The sequence below is a fragment of the Anabrus simplex genome, chromosome 3 (assembly GCF_040414725.1).
Source record: "Anabrus simplex isolate iqAnaSimp1 chromosome 3, ASM4041472v1, whole genome shotgun sequence".
Taxonomy (NCBI): domain Eukaryota; kingdom Metazoa; phylum Arthropoda; class Insecta; order Orthoptera; family Tettigoniidae; genus Anabrus; species Anabrus simplex.
Genome location: NC_090267.1, coordinates 90321125 through 90343324, shown reverse-complemented (window position 1 = coordinate 90343324; position 22200 = coordinate 90321125). Strand labels below are relative to the sequence as shown.

Genomic DNA, 22200 nt, shown 5'->3' with positions numbered 1-22200 from the left:
GGACATCGAAAGGCAGAAGAAGATAGCCCCTTGCATGTAAGGCTTGGCTCTAATTCCCCCTCTCCAAAAGGAGACTTGGCACCAGGGACTGTTGGCTGCTGGACAATGGGACGAACCTGTGGTCCAAATCCCAGACGCTAGCAGACCCGAGCCGATCCGGTAGTGAAAAGAAGGACAGATCCCCATAATAACAGAAAATGGCAAGGAAATGGTTATGATTGCATGACACATATTCCTAACTAACACAGCCTCTGGTCTTTTTCCAGCCCACATCCTTGCATGTGCTATCAAAAGATGTCAGGTTTTACATGTAGGCTCTTACTTCTTTCTGCCTATGTGGTTTTCCGTCACCCTTCAATACCATACCTCAACACCACCTAACCAATACAAACTCTTGCCGGGTAGCGAGTGTAACTCGGAAACCGGCAGATACTCCTTGTATCACTTCCCATTCTCCCTGATATCTCTTTTCTACATAAAAACTAATAGCATGTCGGAGGCAATGTAGATTGTATCGATTACCACGCAGGGGGAGCGAGCTACGGGGGCCCCCAGTACAAAAAATATTGTTGTTTGAGGAGATTTTAATTATGTTTCAAGAATAAAATCATCACGTTCGGTTGCAATATCCACTGTTTCATCATCTCTCTTTCATTTCATTCCACGGTTCTCGTCATATTTCGTTATTTTTCTTCGTTTTCTTCAGGATTTTTTCCGGAACTTTGTGAGCGGGATAATCGTCAAATATTCTGAGAAAAGCATTAATTTTTCAACTTCTTAATTCAGTCCGAGATGAAAGTCGGATTCAAGAAAATGTCTTCCACATACAAGAGAAGTTATTGAATTTAAATTAGGCACAGAATTATCTCTAGGAATTACAGTAAGCCTTTTCTGCCTGAGGAATGGATCACATGGGAATTCGTAAAATGAAATCCCTTGAGTTTTTACACCCTTACTTTTGCATTATGGGACGCTGCAATATACCATTACGGTTGTCGATCACCTACGACATTGAAATATTATGGCTAATTGGTAAAGATTGCAGAATAATTCAAGTTCAAGAAACCCTCAGTTAATACAAGCTGCTGCAGGTACAATTTAGAATCACGAATTCAAACAACTAACTTCCCGAATCACACCGATTCAGCTCCAAGTAAGTACCAAAACGAACTAAAACCAGCACGAACACTTCCAGAAAAAAACACTGTATACCGTAATTTACAATATCAAAACATCCGTAACATCAAGAAAAGTCAATGCCGACTGACAAGTACAAACTGCTGCAAGGATCAACTTACCAGCGATCCTTGTGGAGAGAATGTTAGTTAGGGAGTGTTCGCTGGACAACACGGGGAAGCAGGCTAGTGGGAAGGCGGAGAGTATAGCAAATGGCGATGCCTGCACGCAGTACTGGAGACCGGTAACACCACAATCAGTCTACTTATCTGCAATTAGGGCAGTCACCCGGGTGGCAGATTCCCTATCTGTTGTTTCCATAGCCTTTTCTTAAATGATTGCAAAGAAATTGGAGATTTATTGAATATCTTCCTTGGTAAGTTATTCCAGTCCCTAACACCCTTTCCTACAAACTAATATTTGCCCGAATTTTTCTTCTTGAATTCCAACACCAGGCTCGTTTTAACGTAATACTGGCCTGGACTGAGGAGATCGCATCATATCTCTTCTTACACCTGTTACGGGAATCTGGTGGATTTAGATTGTTGATAGAAAATACAAATTATGGTAGCTTAATAAGGAATATACCTAATTGCGATTCTTCTATATGTTGTGTACGGCAACATCGGCAATGTAGACGCCAAGCCGCTGTTGTCATGAACTGTACTTGCACATTTGTGCATTACTATTTAAGTTATTTATAGAGCACCACAGTGAGTTCGGGCTGTGTGGCCAGGTCATCTCTCCTTTCAACACACCTGTAGAGCACCGTTTCGTTGGCACATTGGGCTACTGGCGAGCTGACCAAGCAAGTTCGTTCAAAAATCAACCGCCCATTAGTTTGCCATGTTTCACAACTAAACGCCGGTGACCTCATGCAAACCCTGGGGATGGAGGCGGTAGAATAACACCCACGGTTCCCTTTCCTGTCATAAGAGATGACTTAATGGGGCCCCAGACGCTCTGAACTTGGGAGCATGGGTTGGCGACCACGGGGCCCTAGCTGAGTCCTGACATTACTTCCACTTACTCGTGCCAGACCCCTCACTTTCATCTATCCTATCTGACCTCCCTTGGTCAACTCTTGTTCTTTTCCGACCCCGACGCTATTAGGTTACGAGGGCTAAAGAATCTCATTTTCACGCCATTCGTGGCCCTGGTTTCTCTGGCTGATACCTTCATTTTTCGGAATGTCGGACCCCTCCCATTTCTTCATCTGATTAGTGTTAATAGAGGATTGTTGCCTAGTTCTGCTTTCTCTTAAAACCGTAATTGATTTCATGAATCAAATCAACTTTGAATTGGCGTGTGATACTTTCCTATAATACACATACTGTTGAATATTATCTCCGCTTTCTGTAGGCCCTACATGCCTTATTTCATTCGTACTGTTCTTTTATTTCTCTTCTTCTATTTGAATTCACAATTTTCAAACGACCTTTAAATTAATTTTTTTTTTTTTTTTTTTTTTTTTTTTTTTTTTTTTTTTGCTATTGGCTTTACGTCGCTCCGACACAGATAGGTCTTATGGCAACGATGGGACAGGAAAAAGCTAGGAGTGGGAAGGAAGCGGCCGTGGTCTTATTTAAGGTACAGCCCAGCATTTGCCTGGTGTGAAAGTGGGAAACCACGGGAAACCATCTTCAGGGCAGCCGACAGTGGGGTTCGAACCCACTATCTCCCGAATACTAGATACTGGCCGCACTTAAGCGACTGCAGCTATCGAGCTCGGTAATTAAACTCTTTATTCCTCTTTTTAGAATATTATTTTGCATAATGTGTCATGTTTCAAGACTAAGACTGTATAATTCAACTGTATAACTGAATGTGTTACTTTGTGTAGGCACCACTGTAAAATATTTATTAATGTAGTTATTGTATATTTTTATTGTATTGCCAACTTTGTATTGTTGGGTAGTTCATTGTATTCTTTGTATTGTCTTTTTTCCGTTAATGTTTAGTAGTGTAACTATTAATTGTAACGTACTGTATATTGTGAAGCCTGTATGTTCATCATTGAATGAATTAAATAAATTAAATAATCACGAACACCGACCGTGACGCATTCAAAATCAACAAGTGCTGTTACCTATCGAACTGAAACCATGCATAATTGAACGTTACTTGTCGCAAAATATAAAAGTTCTGAAGTAACATTTAAACATTTGTCAGTGCACACTTCGTAGCCTGTCCTCCTTCAGTTTAGAATTATCACATCCCTGTATCTAATCATGTAAATATAAAAAAACTAAGATGCTCCTACCTTTTGCGGATTAGGACTGATGACCGTGACCTGATGACCTCTGGCTGCCAAAGCCTTCATAATCACCTGGAAGGGCAACTGGTGGCTGATGGATGGAGTTGGAAATATACCAAGTATTCGAGCAGCATGGCCACAGCCCAGGGAAACGAGCAGTACCACGCCCACGAAGGACATTACTGAGGATCTGAAACAGAGACCGGCGCATTCATTATTTCAGAGCCTAAATCTATATATATAAAATAACTTGTCCTGACTGACTGACTGACTGACTGACTGACTGACTGACTGACTGACTGACTGACTGACTGACTGACTGATTCATCATCGCCGAGCCAAAACTACTGGACATAAAGAAATGAAATTTTGGGGATACATTCATATTAAGATGTAGGTGCTCGCTAAGAGAGGATTTTTGGATATCCCGTCGCTAAGGGGGTGAAAAGGGGGTGAAATTTTAAAATTAGTGTATCTATATCTCAAAACTTTAAAAGTTTACAGATGTAAAAATTGGTATTTAGAATCTTCTTTAAAAATAAGGAAACACGTATTTTTTTGTTTTCAGAAAATCCCAATAGGAGGGGTGAAAAAGGGTGAAAATGTGGAAAAATGGGTTGAATGCCTTTAATCAGGATACCGGTACTTATATCTCAGAAACTGATGACATTACAGACCTGAAAATTGGTACTTTTGATCTCCTTTAAAAATAAAGAAACACGTATTTTTTTGTTTTTGGAAAATCCAATTAATGGGATGGTGAAAAGGGGGTGAATTTTTAAAATGAATGAATCTATATCTCCAAACTTTTAAAGTTTGCAGATGTAAAAATTGGTATTTAGAATCTTCATTAAAAATAAAGAAACACGTATTTTTTTGTTTTCGGAAAATCGCAATAGGAGGAGTGAAAAGGGGTGAAAAACGGGTTGAATGCCTTTAATGAGGCTACTTATATCTCAGAAACTGAAGATATTACAGACCTGAAAATTGGTGTTTGGGATCTCCTTTAAAAATAAAGAAACACGAATTTTTTTGTTTGTGGAAAATCCAATTAAGGGGGGTGAAAAGGGGGGTAATATTTTAAAATGAGTGTATCTATATCTCAAAACTTTTAAAGGTTATAGATGTGAAAATTGGTATTTAGAATCTCCTTTAAAAATAAAGAAACACGTATATTTTGTTTTCGGAAAATCCTAATAGGAAGGGTGGAAAAGGTTGAAAAATGGGTCGAATGCATTTCATGAGTCTACAGTACTTATATTTCAGAACCTGAAGATATTACAGACCTGAAAATTGGTGTTTGGGATTATCTTTAAAAATAAAGAAACACGTACTTTTTTGTTTGTGGAAAATCCAATTAATGGGGTGGGGGGGAGTGAAAAGGGGGTGATTTTTTAAAATGAGTGTATCTATATCTCAAAACTTTTAAAGTTTATAGATGTAAAAATTGGTATTTAGAATCTCCTTTAATAATAAAGAAACACATATTATTTTGTTTTCGGAAAATCCCAATAGGAAGGGTGGAAATGGGTGAATAATGGGTCGAATGCCTTTATTGAGTCTACTTATATTTCAGAACCTGAAGATATTACAGACCTGAACATTTGTATTTTGGATCTACTTTAAAAGTAAAGAAATACGTATTTTTTCGTTTTTTGAAAATCCAAATAATGGGGGGGGTGAAAAGGGGGGTGAATTTTTTAAAGTGAGTGTGTCTACAACTTAAAACTTTAAAATTTACAGATGTAAAAATTGGTAGTTAGAATCCCCTCTAAAAATAAAGGAACACGTATTTTTTTTGTTTCCTGTAAATCCTAATAGGAGGGGTGTAAAAGGGTGAAAAATGGGTTGAATGCCTTTAATGAGGATACATATATCTCAGAAACGAAGGATATTACAGAACTGAAAATTTGTATATGGGATCTCCTTTAAAAATAAAGAAACGCGTTTTTTAGTTTTTGGAAAATCCAACTAATGGCGGTTAAACAGGAGTGACAAATTGGGGTGAATTTTTTGAAAGAATATATCTACAGATTATCTTGGAAACGTAAAATGTTACAGACGTAAAAAGTGGGTGTTTGGAATCTCCTGTAAATGTAAAGAAACAGAGGTGATTTGTTTTTGGAAACTCCACTTAAGGGGAACTCAAAAGGGGTGAAATTTTAAAATGAGAATTTTTACAGTATATCTAAAAAAACTTAACATGTTACAGAAGTGATAAATGGTATCTTTTATCTCTATTAAACATAAAGAAACGTGTATTTTTAGTTTTCGGAAAACCACTTGGGTGGAGGGGGGTTAAAGTGACTGAAAATGGTGTTGAATTCTTTTAATTAGGCTACTGATACCTCAAAAATGAAGATGTTACAGACGTGAAATTTGATATTTGCAATCTGCTTTAAAAGTAAAGAAACACGTATTCTCGGAAAATCCAATGAAGGGTTGTGGGGGGGGGGGGTGAAAGAATTGAAAAATTAATTGTCTTAATTGTATGAGAATACATACATCTAATAAAAACTAAAGTTGTTACAGACGTGAAAATTCGTATTTGGATCTCCTTTAAAAACAAAGAAAAACGCGTTTTGGGGGGAAACCATCTTGGAGGGCGGGAGTGTAAAGGAGATGAATTCCTTTCATGAGGACACATAAATAAAAACTGAAGAAGTTAGAGTCGTGATAATTGGTATTTAGAGGATCCTTTACTATTAAAGAAACAAGTATTTTTTGCTGGAAAATTCACTTAGGGGGTGGGGGGAGTAGTGTGAAATGAGGTGAAGAAAGTAAATTATTTTTATGGGGATACTTATATCTCAAAACTGAAGGTAATAGACGTGAACATTGGTGTTTGGAATCTCCCTTAAACATATAGAAACAAGCCTTCTTTTAATTATTTTTTGGGGGGGAGGCGGGGTGGTAAATAAACTTAACGGCGGTAGGGTGTAGAAGGAGGTGAGACCAATTGATTTTACTGTTATTAATGTACTTATAAGGATCCTCCGTTGCTCAGGCAGCAGCGCGCCGGCCTCTCACAACTGGGTTCCGTGGTTCAAATCCCGGTCACTCCGTGTGACATTCGTGCTGGACAAAACGGATACGGGACAGGTTTTTCTCCGGATTCTCCGGTTTTCCGGTCATCAGCCATTCCAGCAACACATAATAATAATAATAATAATAATAATAATAATAATAATAATAATGATAATAATGTTCCGGACCGTCATCAAATGTGCGGACCGCGCTGGAAACGGCTACTTTACGGGTAATGACTAAGAATGCAGTCCGACCGCCGGTTCAGTGCCGCCAAGGCACCCAATATAACACCACGCCGGATCTCCTGAAGGATTTTATCCATATTAAAAACGATTATAGGAAAAGATGGCAAAGATTTACGTACACAACTGACCGGGAAGAATACCTGAGCCTAGCCCGGGAAGTACGAACTCGATTGCTGGAAAGGAAGATTGAAAAATGGGAGGAAACGTGCCGTAAAATAAGAGAAAACGGGAATTTTGGTGGATTCTCGCAGAAAACGAGTCAGATCGCGAATTTCGGCGGATTATATATCTAAAACAATAAGCATTCAATTACAAATTTCAGTATAATACCGTAGCGAAGCACGGATATCTTGCTAGTCTATATATATAAGATAACTTGTCCTGACTGACTGACTGACTGACTGACTGATTCATCATCGCCGAGCCAAAACTACTGCACATAAAGAAATGAAATTTTGGGGATATATTCATATTCAAATGTAGGTGCTCGCTAAGAGAGGATTTTTGGATATTCCGTCGCTAAGGGGGTGAAAAGGGGGGTGAAATTTTAAAATGAGTGTATCTATATCTCAAAACTTTAAAAGTTTACAGGTGTAAAAATTGGTATTTAGAATCTTCTTTAAAAATAAGGAAACACGTATTTTTTTGTTTTCAGAAAATCCCAATAGGAGGGATGAAAAAGGGTGAAAATGGGGGAAAATGGGTTGAATGCCTTTAATCAGGATACCGGTACTTATATCTCAGAAACTGAAGATGTTACAGACCTGAAAATTGGTACTTTGGATCTCTTTTAAAAATAAAGAAGCACGTATTTTTTTGTTTTTGTAAAATCCAATTAATGGGAGGGTGAAAAGGGGGTGCATTTTAAAAATGAGTGAATCTATATCTCCAAACTTTTAAAGTTTGCAGATGTAAAAATTGGTATTTAGAATCTTCATTAAAAATAAAGAAACACGTATTTTTTTGTTTTCGGAAAATCGCAATAGGAGGAGTGAAAAGGGGTGAAAAACGGGTTAAATGCCTTTAATGAGGCTACTTATATCTCAGAAACTGAAGATATTATTGAACCCTTGAACTTACCATTCCATCGTTGGTCGGCCACGGCTGCTACAGTAGAACAATTTAGAACTCTTAAATCATGGGTCGTTGCGGGAATAAATTCGGTCACGATCTTAACCAAACGATGGGGTTCAGAAGAAAGCCTAACTACTTGAAATGAGGAGCAAAAATGTGCTTACTAACTTTTATTAAACTGAAATAGCACGATAACATAATTAATTTAATAGGCATTCTTGCGGAAAAAAAATATAAATTTTTGGTTTTGAATGTTCCAAACACAGTCACATTACATAACGCCAATTTGTTTCTTACAAAGCCGAAGAGTTTCTTCGGAGAAGCTAATATGTTAGTGGACAGCGAAACTGAAAAACTGAAAAAGGAAAGACCTGAAAACCGGGCACCTATTGTTCCAAACGAGAACTGAGAGTTAATCCACACGATCCGTGGAAAATCTGACTTTCAACAAGTAGAACGCCTGATTTCCTCTCAATTAAGGTTATCCACCAGTCAAATACCCTTCACGGATACGGAACATCCGCCGAATGGACCCTTAATCGAACCAAACTGACTATCAGTTGCTTTGGATAGGTTGCGAAATATTATGGGAAAGCGTGGTGTTCACTACAAGTTAACAGCATCATTCACAATTGAAATAAAATTCCACCATGTATTTGTCATTCATGACACCCTTAAGTGATAAGATAATCCCGATGCTAACTGTGCATCACCCCAAACAGCTGTTCGGAAGGAACCAACAACAACAGGATCCGGGAGGATCTTACGTTAGATCGTTCTAAAGGAACAAAAACTGCGAAATGCAGGAAACAATTACTAATTATGCATTTAGAAGAAATGCCAAACACTGAAGTTAATCAAAAAGTGAAAAGTCACTTGAAAATATTATTATTGAACCGACTTTCAGGTTAGAAATGGGTTTGTTATGCTTAATAAAATTACCAGTCCACGCTAAAATTTACTACAATTTTAAGGAATTCTTTCCCTTGGAAAACAATGCTACCAGTACAGATCTCTCTATCTACTGTCTGTCCCAACACACTACTATAAAGTGATTACTTACTTACTTTAATTATGAATAAGGATGAAAATATGACAAGATTAAAAATAAAATAAAATACCGGCTGACGAATCGAAACCGCATTCGCAACTCAAGTCTCACTCTAATACCCTAAGTGTCAATATGCACACTATCAAACGAGAACGGACGTTAAAACGAGAAAACAATAGAGTCCGTAAAAATAAATTAACATCTCGAAGTCATTAACGCTTAACACGCACGAAGAATTACAGTAAAAATATTTCATCTATATCGAGCCGATATCCAACACTTGGACAGCCCTCATTTGTCAACAGCAGTCCCGTTATCTCAATGAGAGCTTCGCACAGACCCTCTACAATAAATCATATCGTACTGTAACTGCTACCTTCCACCAGGTCGCTTCAAGAAACAAAACAAAAGAACATCTAAACTGAGACTTGAGTGTGTACAGCTACCATCCCAGACCTATCGTCGGGCTCACTTGAAATCTGTACACCCTAACCCTAATCATTATATACACGATGCCTTCCAAATTCTATAGTCGGGCGTGACCTAGGACGTCTCATCATCAGTGACTCCAAGAATAACACGTGACGTCCTAAATCTATCGTCGGGCGTCAAAGTGGGTCGTATCACGTCTCCCTTAACTTATCAGGCGAACTCGCAATTCAAACAAACTCTGATATTCAACACTAAATTTGGTCAGACAAATACCACACGACGGAACCAACGTCTCTATTATCAAAGGAATGCAAGTCGGAATACAGTAAATCTCTACCTCTCGAAAAATACAGTAAGTGTCTACCTCATTATAATATGCGAATTCAAAAATAAATAGACGTGACGAACGATTCTCCACCTCGAACACACTCTCAGCCTGTGCACTAAAGTGTTAGGAAAGCAAAAGAAAATTCCCAACACACGTTTACCCCTTTAGTGGATGCCTTCAAAATAATAATCATCACCACCGCATTCGAAATTCTCAGATCGCCTATCATCAATTCCAACCATCTTATCAATGACTTCTCCAGTGAACAAATTCAATATAACCCAACCGTGTGTCCAAAGTGCTCGTTAATCCTTGAGGCCGCTCATTATCTTATCAAAAATCACTGGATGTTAACTACCCAGACTTTAACATTTACTAGAGTCGTTTTCACTTGGAATCGTTCTATAAATTTACAAGGCTTCACACCATAGTCGTCTCAAATTCGGATTGATTGCGGAAAACAATACAGCCTGCCTCACACAGCCTGTTCCATAAATACTTCCTCTACAAAATACAGCTTATCTCAACACACTTTCTCATCGCTTTATTCCAGCGGTACCGCTTCTCTCTCATCTCCACGTACATATAAATCCATCGCTCTCAATCCCTTTTCCTTCACGACCCTTTTTCATACTTCAATCCCCTGGTGAAAACGACAACCATTATTAAACACATCTCTTACTTTGCTATTATTACAACTTTCGAACCTCAAGAGTCCAAGAGCACACATCGACCTTTCGCAACACTGGTATACACGATGTTTCAAAATTTTCTTCCCATTAATAACTGTGACTCTAACAAAATTTATTGACATTATCTAAATATGCTTACGATCCTTGTAAATATAACTGGTTAAATGCAATTTAACAGAGAAGAATTTCCTTATCCCGCGGTAAACATTATTATTATTATTATTATTATTATTATTATTATTATTATTATTATTATCGACCAGCATTTCTGAATGCAACTGACACCTGAAATTAAGATATGCGCCACGACAAATTTACACTTATAACGTTCACAAATCCGCACTTTGAATGATATCTCATCTCAACACAAAATTTTAAGCGTCGCATTTTACCGTTCTTGACATGAATTTTACACACTGAAATTTTCACACGCTGACCAAAATTTACAACGCCTTTCGCCTGATAAATACGAATATCAACCCGACAAGCATCTGGAAAATTTGTTTAGGACAGACAGTAACTAACTAACTACAACATAATATAAATTAGACAGACCTGCACAATGGTGACATTCTCAGCATTCTGGTTACATCATCACCAGCAACCTCGCACTTAGCCACTCATTTTCACAGATAACATTTTCATCTTCAAAATATCACTCATCCAAACACTACCCTTCACACACACGATATTAAAATTACCATATAAATAATGCACTTTCTCTGTAACTTGCACCACGAACTTCCCTCGTCCTGCAGTCGACTACAACTGTCTGATGCTTTCTCAGAGTAGTTTCTCTCTCCGTTGTTTCAATAAGAACAGGTGTTCAACCGATAAAGGGAGCAGCACTCCTCTGTGTAGCTTCCCCCAGACCCTCTTCACTTACAAGAGTACATGAAATGATAAAATATAAAATCTGCTGTGTATATTATCCAGCCTACACCTTCCCAGTTCGTCTGCCAACGTTCAAAGCTTCTCCAATCACTTTCTCTCCTTAACCAAATATATGGACCTTAGCCACGAACATGTATTTAGATATTGGTCGGTCAATCTGGCGCGAATTTCCCAAGATGACGGGCACAAGCTCCCGCGGCTCCAAGTTCCACATCGACACTGCAAAATCTACGGTGGGGGGTTTCTTTTATAATTTCCGGAAGGACGCTATCCCCTCTATGAGGCTTGGTTGTGTAATCTGCCAATTTTGCTTCTAATAAACCGATTTTGATAAGACTTGTCCCAGGACTCCGGACAGACTTGCACTTATGTTAGGTGTTAAATTTATAATTTTCCTACACTCACAACACGGGGAATAAATTGTTTCTGCCCGTGCGTTTCGCGCGTTTTCTTCTGCCCATGACCTTGGCACGTGTAGCTGGCTCGCTGGTCTCACGCTACCATGTACTTGGGCTTAACTGCACTTTAAAGTTTTCCCTGGTGTCACTACCTTCACAGAGGGTGTATGAATAATTTTGCTTATTAATTTCTTCATTTACTATATTGTCAAAATCCCTCGTTGTGCAGAATTCCATTAATTTAAAGAATGGTCGGGCACTCGAGTCCCACCGAGGTATCCCGGCAATTCACGAGCTCGCCGTGAGGAAGAACCTTACCACGCGACATCGGGGCTCGTAGGAGCGCAAAATGGCTGCCCTCAAACATACAGTAGTTTCTGAATACCAAATAAATATTTGCGAAAAATAAAAATTTTTCTCACCGTAGAATTATGGTTTCATAATCCACCTACAACGACGAAATGTTTACCCAGAAAGGGGAAACATTTAAACAGATATATTCCTTCAAAATTCTGAATTGTACATGGGAATTTTGATACAAATGAACCATGATTCTACGTAAATTTTCCAGCGATTTCACTCTTGACGTAGGGCTCTGTTACTTTCACGTATTTCCCTGTTTTCTTCTTCCAACAATAGAATTGCGTTACAGATGTCATCAATAAAGTCTTCTCTTAAGAATGAACATTGTAAACATTCAGCGTCTTCCTCTTCTTTACTCCCGCTGCTTGCCTGTCCTTGGAGTGGTGCCTCGACCTGTCTTCCTCTCGACGTGACGATCATATTTACTGGTTGTACCTCTTCTTCTTCTTCTTCTTCTTCTTCTTCTTCTTCGGTGACCATTTCCCCTGGTTGTAAGGCTGCGTCATCCTGTAGTGGAACTCTTTCTTCTGCTCTATGAAAAACCTTTAAGTTGGCTGCATTGAATATAGCTTCGCTGCTGCCATCCAGACTCTGAATTCTGTAGGAATTATTCCTGAAACTTTTGACCACCTTCAAAGGCCCAACATATAAGGGAGCAAATTTAGCATAGATGTTTTCCTGCGGTTTTGACATCATGGGTCTCCTAACAAGCACCAATTCGCCTTCCTCTAAGGGACGGTGGAATCTCCGGTTCCTCACCCTGCGCAACCGGCGGTCTGCCTGCCGACGTAGATGTTCTGCCGTACTTTGAATGCATAATTCCTGTGACGGGCGGGGATCGATGGGACACTGGATGACACCATGCCAGGATCTCACAGGGTACCTATTGAAGTGCACGATAGAGGGAATCCTCCCAATAGATTCGTGTATGGTGTTATTTACACAAGTTACTATTAGGGGTAGCACATCAACCCACTTGAAATGCTCTTGGGCGCAATAAATTCTGCAGAATTTTGCAATTACTTGCATTACACTTTCGCTAGGATTTCCCTCAGGATGTCTCACGCTGCTCAGGATGTGATGAATTTCCATATTCTGAAGGGCAGTTTTGAACTGTGCAGAGGTGAACTGGGGGCCATGATCTGTTAGAAGGAATTTCGGTGTACCCATTTCCGGAATGATATTGCGGGAAATACATCTCAAAACTAGCTTGGTGTTAGCTTTTTGCATGGGAAACAGAGTCGTATACTTGGAGAAAACATCGATGGTTACCAGCACGAACTTGTTCCCACGCTTTCCTTTCACGAGCGGCCCATAGATATCCATCGCGAACAGCTCTTTAGGTTGTGAAGGTAAGAGAGGAATAGGCGCCTGCCTGATCAGATAAGGGTTTGCCTTAACCCGTTGACATGTATCGCAGGTGATGATGATGTCTCTGACATTTTCCCTCAGATTCACCCAGGTGAACGTTTCTTGAATGGTTGACACAACCTCATCAATCCCTCCATGACCAATAACCCTGTGTACGTGCCAGATTAATCCCTTCCGAAGCTGCGGTGGTACTAAAATTCGGGATTTCACGTGATCGCTGTCCACGAATTTTACCAACATGTTATTCACGTACAAGTAGTTATTTGACAATTTCTGGATGGCAAAGTACCGTGGATCGTCAGCCGGAAGTGTCCCTCGGATGAAAGAAATCATTTTTCCGCAGAAAGGATCTCTCAATTGCAAGTCTCCCAGTTGTCTTAACTCTGATAGGAAATCGTGGTCTTCCTGGACTAAGTCCAAATGATTCACGGCGTGTTCTTCCTCATTAGGATTTCGGCTTAACAGGACTGCCAAGATGTTCGATTTTCCGGAACAGTGCTCGATTTCGAAGTCAAATTGTTGTATGAACAGGGCCCACCTAGCCACTCGTTCACTAGCGACAGCTGTTTTCATTATAAAGGTCAGCGCCTTGTGGTCGGTTTTAATGATTATGTGAAAACCATAAATCATTTTCCTCCAATGTTGCAATGCCTGAACAACAGCCAACATTTCCAATTCGGTCACGCTGTATTTGACTTCGTGTGATCTCAACTTTCGGCTGTAGAAAGATAAATAATTCCTATTATGGGGTTGGTCCAAACATTCCTGATATAGGAGTGCCCCGATTCCTACGGTCGATGCATCAGTCTGTACGATAAAGGGTTTCTCGAAATCCGGATACCCTAGCTTAACGCTGTTTAGCAAGAGCTCTTTGGTCTTCCTGAAGGCCTCTTCGTGCTCGGGACTCCATTTCCACCTGTTATTCTTGTGAAGCAAGCTCTGAAGTGGGGCTACAACCTCTGTGTAATTCATGCAGTGGTCCGAAAAAAATTGCACATTCCAAGGAATTGCCTGACATTCTTAATTTTGAGCGGTCTTGGAAACTTGTCTATGGCTTGGAGCTTCACCGGGTTCGGGCGAACTCCGTCACCATCAATGACATGGCCGAGAAATAGGACTTCCTTTTGACAAAAATGTGATTTCTTCAAGTTGATTTTGAAATCTGATGCCCTCAAATTTTCCAGTAGTTTCCTCAAATCCCTGATATTTTCCTCAAAACTGGATGAAGCTAGCAAGATGTCATCGACATACCGAGTTGTAGCGGCTTTAACTTCATCAGTTAGACATCGATCTAGGGCGCGTATGAGAGCTGCACCGGCATTTATCAACCCGAATGGGACACGGTTGAAGACATACGTCTGTTGGTCAAAAATGAAGCCAGTAAATAATTTAGACTTGAGTTCCAAACCGATATGATGATATGAGGATGTCAAATCTACGCTAATAAAACGTGATTTTCCTCTGAAACGTTTGATAACCTCTTTAATAGGAGGGGCATGGTCATGCTCGGGGACTAAGCGCTCGTTGAGAGCACGTGCGTCCAAACACACGCGCAGAGACCCGTCCGGTTTTTGAACCCCGACCAACGGATTCAAATATGGAGTGGGCTGCTTGGAAATTAACCCGTTCTCCTCCATTTCCTTAATAATTTTTGCAGCTTGAGCTTAATACTTGTCCGGTATAGGGTACGGTCTCCTCTTAAACGGTGTCCAATCCGTAACAGCTAGTGCATATGTGAAATTAGGGATTAGACCCGGTTTGGAATCGAACACAGATATGAATTCCATTAAAAGAGCTCTAAGTTTTTCCTTCTCTTCTACAGTACCAGGGCATTCCGCGACCTTTAACCCAATTAAGGCCTCGTAATCAGTGTCAACCTCAGCTTCCAAGACGTCGTGTAACTCTTCATGATGAATCCCTTCGTCATCTACACTGTCAATTTCATCAGCGGCTCCCTCTACCGAATTTACAAAGTCTACACATTGGGCCTCCTCTTCGCCATATTCTAATGTTCTATCTTCTCCCAATTCCTCGTTTAGCGTAACGACTTCTGCTCCCTCTTCTTTCCTGAACTTTATCTGGTTCCTGCTCAAATCAATGACTGCGTTGGTCTCACGGATAAAATCAGCCCCTAAAATTACATTGTAGTGCATTTTGGACATGACTACGAATGCATGAGCGAAAGTTGAATTTCCAATTTGTACGTCCAAATAAGTTTGTACCTTACAAACAGCAATTTTGTCAGGAATGACCCCTCGAATTTTTACATTTGACACCGGAATAATTGGCAATTTATTTCGTTGTATCAAATCGTCGAAAAGAGCTTGGGAGATGATGCTGATACTGGCCCCGGTATCTACCAAACTTTTGACATGAAAATTACAGATGCGGACATTTATTAAAGGCAGTTTCTTTACTTGATTGCTCTCCTGTTTTAAGTGGTCTTCCACCAAGTCATCAGAGGTAATGATCCACGAATCTATCTGTGCGACCACCCACTCATCTGACGTCTCTCCTTCAGAGTCTGGGATGAGAGACTCTGAAATATCTCCTACTGGGAATTTGAAGTATTTTTTTTCTATCAAGAGTCGACATTGACTCTTGCTCGAAATTCGGTGCAAACGGGTTTAGACCGGAATTTCGCTGGTCTTGCCTATGTGCCTTCTGGAATTCCAGACTTTCAGCCCCGAAACAATCGGTGTTGACGTCCTGGCGCTGTATAGCCCCCTGCCATTTTTCCCTTTCATGGTCCTTCCTTAACCCTTCGGTGTACTGAGCACGTTCGCGGTACCTTTCATCATCATCACGGCGGAAGTTCTGGGTTCGATTATTTCCCCAGTCCCTGCGGATATTATGTCCATTCCTGAAATTCCCCTGGTTTTCTCTGTCCCCATCGTATCGCCTCCAGTAAGGGTTCCTCCTTTGTGGATAATTACAATTACCCCTACGCCTTTTCCAATCCTCATTTCGTGGATGCGAGGGTTCCCAGTTATTGCGAAACTCACGCCTCCGCTCAGTCGACTGTGGTTTCCCCTGCTCAGGTGCCTCTTGACTTCCCTCTGGAACCTGGCTAACAGTGTTTACATGTTGCTCGTGTGATCGTCCCCCTCTGGGTGCTATTTGATTATGGGTATGATCCAGTTGCCTAAGGATCATTTCTGCCTGCATGGGGGTCTCTACCTTTGATGCGATGAGCATCCTTTGTACTTCGGGAGGTAGTTGCTTTTGGATGGCCTGTACCAACTCTTGCTCCGAGGGCGGCGCCTCAAGTTCTCTGAACTTTACCATTTGTGCAATAAAGTACTCACTGAATTTAGTAGGGCCTATTGCAGTATAACGACGTGAGTATAGCTCTAATCTAAGACTCTGCTGAATTTCCGTACTCCAAAATTTATTTAGAAACGCCCTTTGGAATTCATCAAAGGTGTCAAAGTGGTATCGGAAGCCTTTGAACCATAAAAGTGGTGCCCCCTCTAAATATCTTTCAGCTACCCTCAACTGACGTTCCTCAGGAATCTTGGCGTCCCGGATGTACTCCCTGAGATCCTTAAGAAATCCCTTCGGCGTGGTATGTGGACCTCCATTAAATTTCTTAGGCTGGTCCTCATGTAACTTGATCATGTTAATAACGTTGGTTACCCCTGAGCCTTGAGATCGACTGGTATCTACATTCGAGCTCTGACCGTTATTATTCACATGACTGATACTTGGCAATTGACCACTGAGGTCAGAGTTAACAGCTGTCGAGGTTTGACTCAATACTTTGTCCACCTTGGACTGCATATCCACCACGCTGCTAATCCAACTGCTCACTTCGCTCTTAATGAACCCCACTTTCTTGTCTGTCTCTTCCTGGGCTGACGTGATTTCCCTTAAGTCCTGTTCTATACTACTTTGCCTGTCGTTGAATTCCCGGGTGTGTTCATTTTTCATTTCAACTAACTCCTCTTGAATTTCTTTAATTAAAACTTCGGAGTCCTCATTAGCCACTTGGAGTTTACTAATTGCTTCCTCATTAATTTGCAACAGTTTCTTCTCCATGGTTTCGGTTTTTGACAATACTTGACTCTCCAATTCCACACTAATTTTATCTACCTTGTTGTTCAGTGACTGAATGTCCGCAGATAATAATTGACGTTGTTCTTCTATTATGGTTAGCGTTTTCCCCCTTTCCTTATCACTGGAAATTCGCATCTCTACGACCTGTTGTGTAATGTCGTCCTTAAATTCGACCTGACTGTCGATCAGCTGCTTGTGCGCTGCCTGGCTTTCCAGTAAATGCTTGTCAAGTTCCTTTCTCATCTCATCCTATCACATAACCTACTGTACATGTCGTGGCTTTCGTCAAAACGCTTGTCCATATCGGTTTTTAAACTGTCATGGATTTTAGAAAACTGTTTGTCGAAATCGTTCTTTAAACTGACCTGCACTTCCGCAAATTGTTTATCAATCTCATTCCTAATTTCCACTTGGCTCTCATCAAAACGCTGGTTGAGTTTACCTATCTCACCCCTAACTTCCTCTTTAAGTTCGGTGCAAATAGTGTATGTCTCCTGAACTACGTTCTTCAATCCAGCCTTCAACTCATCACTAGACTCTTTACACCTAGCCTGGGTATCCTCGATACTACTCTGTAACTCATCGATCTTACCATCCAAACTTTCATTATGAGACTTCATGTCCTCTCTCAAATTCTCACTCTGGACTTTCGCGTCCTCCATCTTACTATCAAAACTTTCTAACATTTGCCCTTTCGTATCCTCCATCTTACTACTCAAATTCTCATTCTGGACTTTCATGTCCTCTCTCAATTTACTACTCATTTCTTCCATCACCTGCCTTAGCAGATCCATGGTCACCTGACCTTCCATCTCACAATACCACAAAGAACACAATAATGAGTACGCTGGCTGTTGATGCAACCAGAATACTCCAAACTACCAAGGAAAGAATTCACTATCTACTGCGTTTTCACATACAAACGCTATTATACTTTAATACCGAAACTGACAACATTTCAACAGTTGTCTCATAAAACTTTGTTTAGGTGGCTGGTATCACAAACTTGTTTAATAAAAAGAAAATCTGAAGTTAATAAGTTACTCTGGATAAATATCCCAAATAGTTTCGCTTCCGTACATTAATTAAACAAAGAACATGTTAACGCATAAACTTTGAATGTAATTCAACGTTACCTCTTCCAAAATTTATATTGGCAACATGACATAAGCTTCAATACAGCTTTAAATACTGATTTCCTAAAATGCATTGTGACTGTTATTATTATTATTATCTACCAAGTAGTTACGCTCCTCGTTAAACGTGTTAATATCTAGCACTCTCATTGGGCATAATTCGTTTAACTGTGGCTCAGCCATAGTTCTCACCCGCTTGTATTATTTATAATGTGGCTTAGGCCTCAACATTATTTTATATTTCCTAACATTTATATTCAATGGATAATTTCATTATCGTTATCGTGGCATCGTATCGTTATCGTGACTTTGGGCTCCTCATCGTTATCGTGACATTAAGGCCACACGTTGGGCGCCACTTCTTACTGAACCCTTGAACTTACCATTCCATCGTTGGTCGGCCACGGCTGCTACAGTAGAACAATTTAGAACTCTTAAATCATGGGTCGTTGCGGGAATAAATTCGGTCACGATCTTAACCAAACGATGGGGTTCAGAAGAAAGCCTAACTATTTGAAATGAGGAGCAAAAATGTGCTTACTAACTTTTATTAAACTGAAATAGCACGATAACATAATTAATTTAATAGGCATTCTTGCGGGGAAAAAATATAAATTTTTGGTTTTGAATGTTCCAAACACAGTCACATTACATAACGCCAATTTGTTTCTTACAAAGCCGAAGAGTTTCTTCGGAGAAGCTAATATGTTAGTGGACAGCGAAACTGAAAAACTGAAAAAGGAAAGACCTGAAAACCGGGCACCTATTGTTCCAAACGAGAACTGAGAGTTAATCCACACGATCCGTGGAAAATCTGACTTTCAACAAGTAGAACGCCTGATTTCCTCTCAATTAAGGTTATCCACCAGTCAAATACCCTTCACGGATACGGAACATCCGCCGAATGGACCCTTAATCGAACCAAACTGACTATCAGTTGCTTTGGATAGGTTGCGAAATATTATGGGAAAGCGTGGTGTTCACTACAAGTTAACAGCATCATTCACAATTGAAATAAAATTCCACCATGTATTTGTCATTCATGACACCCTTAAGTGATAAGATAATCCCGATGCTAACTGTGCATCACCCCAAACAGCTGTTCGGAAGGAACCAACAACAACAGGATCCGGGAGGATCTTACGTTAGATCGTTCTAAAGGAACAAAAACTGCGAAATGCAGGAAACAATTACTAATTATGCATTTAGAAGAAATGCCAAACACTGAAGTTAATCAAAAAGTGAAAAGTCACTTGAAAATATTATTATTGAACCGACTTTCAGGTTAGAAATGGGTTTGTTATGCTTAATAAAATTACCAGTCCACGCTAAAATTTACTACAATTTTAAGGAATTCTTTCCCTTGGAAAACAATGCTACCAGTACAGATCTCTCTATCTACTGTCTGTCCCAACACACTACTATAAAGTGATTACTTACTTACTTTAATTATGAATAAGGATGAAAATATGACAAGATTAAAAATAAAATAAAATACCGGCTGACGAATCGAAACCGCATTCGCAACTCAAGTCTCACTCTAATACCCTAAGTGTCAATATGCACACTATCAAACGAGAACGGACGTTAAAACGAGAAAACAATAGAGTCCGTAAAAATAAATTAACATCTCGAAGTCATTAACGCTTAACACGCACGAAGAATTACAGTAAAAATATTTCATCTATATCGAGCCGATATCCAACACTTGGACAGCCCTCATTTGTCAACAGCAGTCCCGTTATCTCAATGAGAGCTTCGCACAGACCCTCTACAATAAATCATATCGTACTGTAACTGCTACCTTCCACCAGGTCGCTTCAAGAAACAAAACAAAAGAACATCTAAACTGAGACTTGAGTGTGTACAGCTACCATCCCAGACCTATCGTCGGGCTCACTTGAAATCTGTACACCCTAACCCTAATCATTATATACACGATGCCTTCCAAATTCTATAGTCGGGCGTGACCTAGGACGTCTCATCATCAGTGACTCCAAGAATAACACGTGACGTCCTAAATCTATCGTCGGGCGTCAAAGTGGGTCGTATCACGTCTCCCTTAACTTATCAGGCGAACTCGCAATTCAAACAAACTCTGATATTCAACACTAAATTTGGTCAGACAAATACCACACGACGGAACCAACGTCTCTATTATCAAAGGAATGCAAGTCGGAATACAGTAAATCTCTACCTCTCGAAAAATACAGTAAGTGTCTACCTCATTATAATATGCGAATTCAAAAATAAATAGACGTGACGAACGATTCTCCACCTCGAACACACTCTCAGCCTGTGCACTGAAATGTTAGGAAAGCAAAAGAAAATTCCCAACACACGTTTACCCTTTTAGTGGATGCCTTCAAAATAATAATCATCACCACCGCATTCGAAATTCTCAGATCGCCTATCATCAATTCCAACCATCTTATCAATGACTTCTCCAGTGAACAAATTCAATATAACCCAACCGTGTGTCCAAAGTGCTCGTTAATCCTTGAGGCCGCTCATTATCTTATCAAAAATCACTGGATGTTAACTACCCAGACTTTAACATTTACTAGAGTCGTTTTCACTTGGAATCGTTCTATAAATTTACAAGGCTTCACACCATAGTCGTCTCAAATTCGGATTGATTGCGGAAAACAATACAGCCTGCCTCACACAGCCTGTTCCATAAATACTTCCTCTACAAAATACAGCTTATCTCAACACACTTTCTCATCGCTTTATTCCAGCGGTACCGCTTCTCTCTCATCTCCACGTACATATAAATCCATCGCTCTCAATCCCTTTTCCTTCACGACCCTTTTTCATACTTCGATCCCCTGGTGAAAACGACAACCATTATTAAACACATCTCTTACTTTGCTATTATTACAACTTTCGAACCTCAAGAGTCCAAGAGCACACATCGACCTTTCGCAACACTGGTATACACGATGTTTCAAAATTTTCTTCCCATTAATAACTGACTCTAACAAAATTTATTGACATTATCTAAATATGCTTACGATCCTTGTAAATATAACTGGTTAAATGCAATTTAACAGAGAAGAATTTCCTTATCCCGCGGTAAACATTATTATTATTATTATTATTATTATTATTATTATTATTATTATTATTATTATTATTATTATTATTATTATTATCGACCAGCATTTCTGAATGCAACTGACACCTGAAATTAAGATATTCGCCACGACAAATTTACACTTATAACGTTCACAAATCCGCACTTTGAATGATATCTCATCTCAACACAAAATTTTAAGCGTCGCATTTTACCGTTCTTGACATGAATTTTACACACTGAAATTTTCACACGCTGACCAAAATTTACAACGCCTTTCGCCTGATAAATACGAATATCAACCCGACAAGCATCTGGAAAATTTGTTTAGGACAGACAGTAACTAACTAACTACAACATAATATAAATTAGACAGACCTGCACAATGGTGACATTCTCAGCATTCTGGTTACATCATCACCAGCAACCTCGCACTTAGCCACTCATTTTCACAGATAACATTTTCATCTTCAAAATATCACTCATCCAAACACTACCCTTCACACACACGATATTAAAATTACCATATAAATAATGCACTTTCTCTGTAACTTGCACCACGAACTTCCCTCGTCCTGCAGTCGACTACAACTGTCTGATGCTTTCTCAGAGTAG

General features: G+C 39.7%; 1 protein-coding gene across 1 annotated transcript in view; it reads right to left on the bottom strand.

The window, feature by feature from the left end:
- Positions 1-3612, bottom strand: part of LOC136867051 (UDP-glucosyltransferase 2) — a 39718-nt gene extending 36106 nt beyond the window's left edge. The window contains exon 1 of the mRNA XM_067144157.2: positions 3440-3612. Coding sequence (XP_067000258.2) covers positions 3440-3499 — 60 coding nt within the window. The 5' untranslated portion in view covers positions 3500-3612. The remainder of the gene's footprint in view (positions 1-3439) is intronic.
- Positions 3613-22200: the final 18588 nt, after the last annotated feature.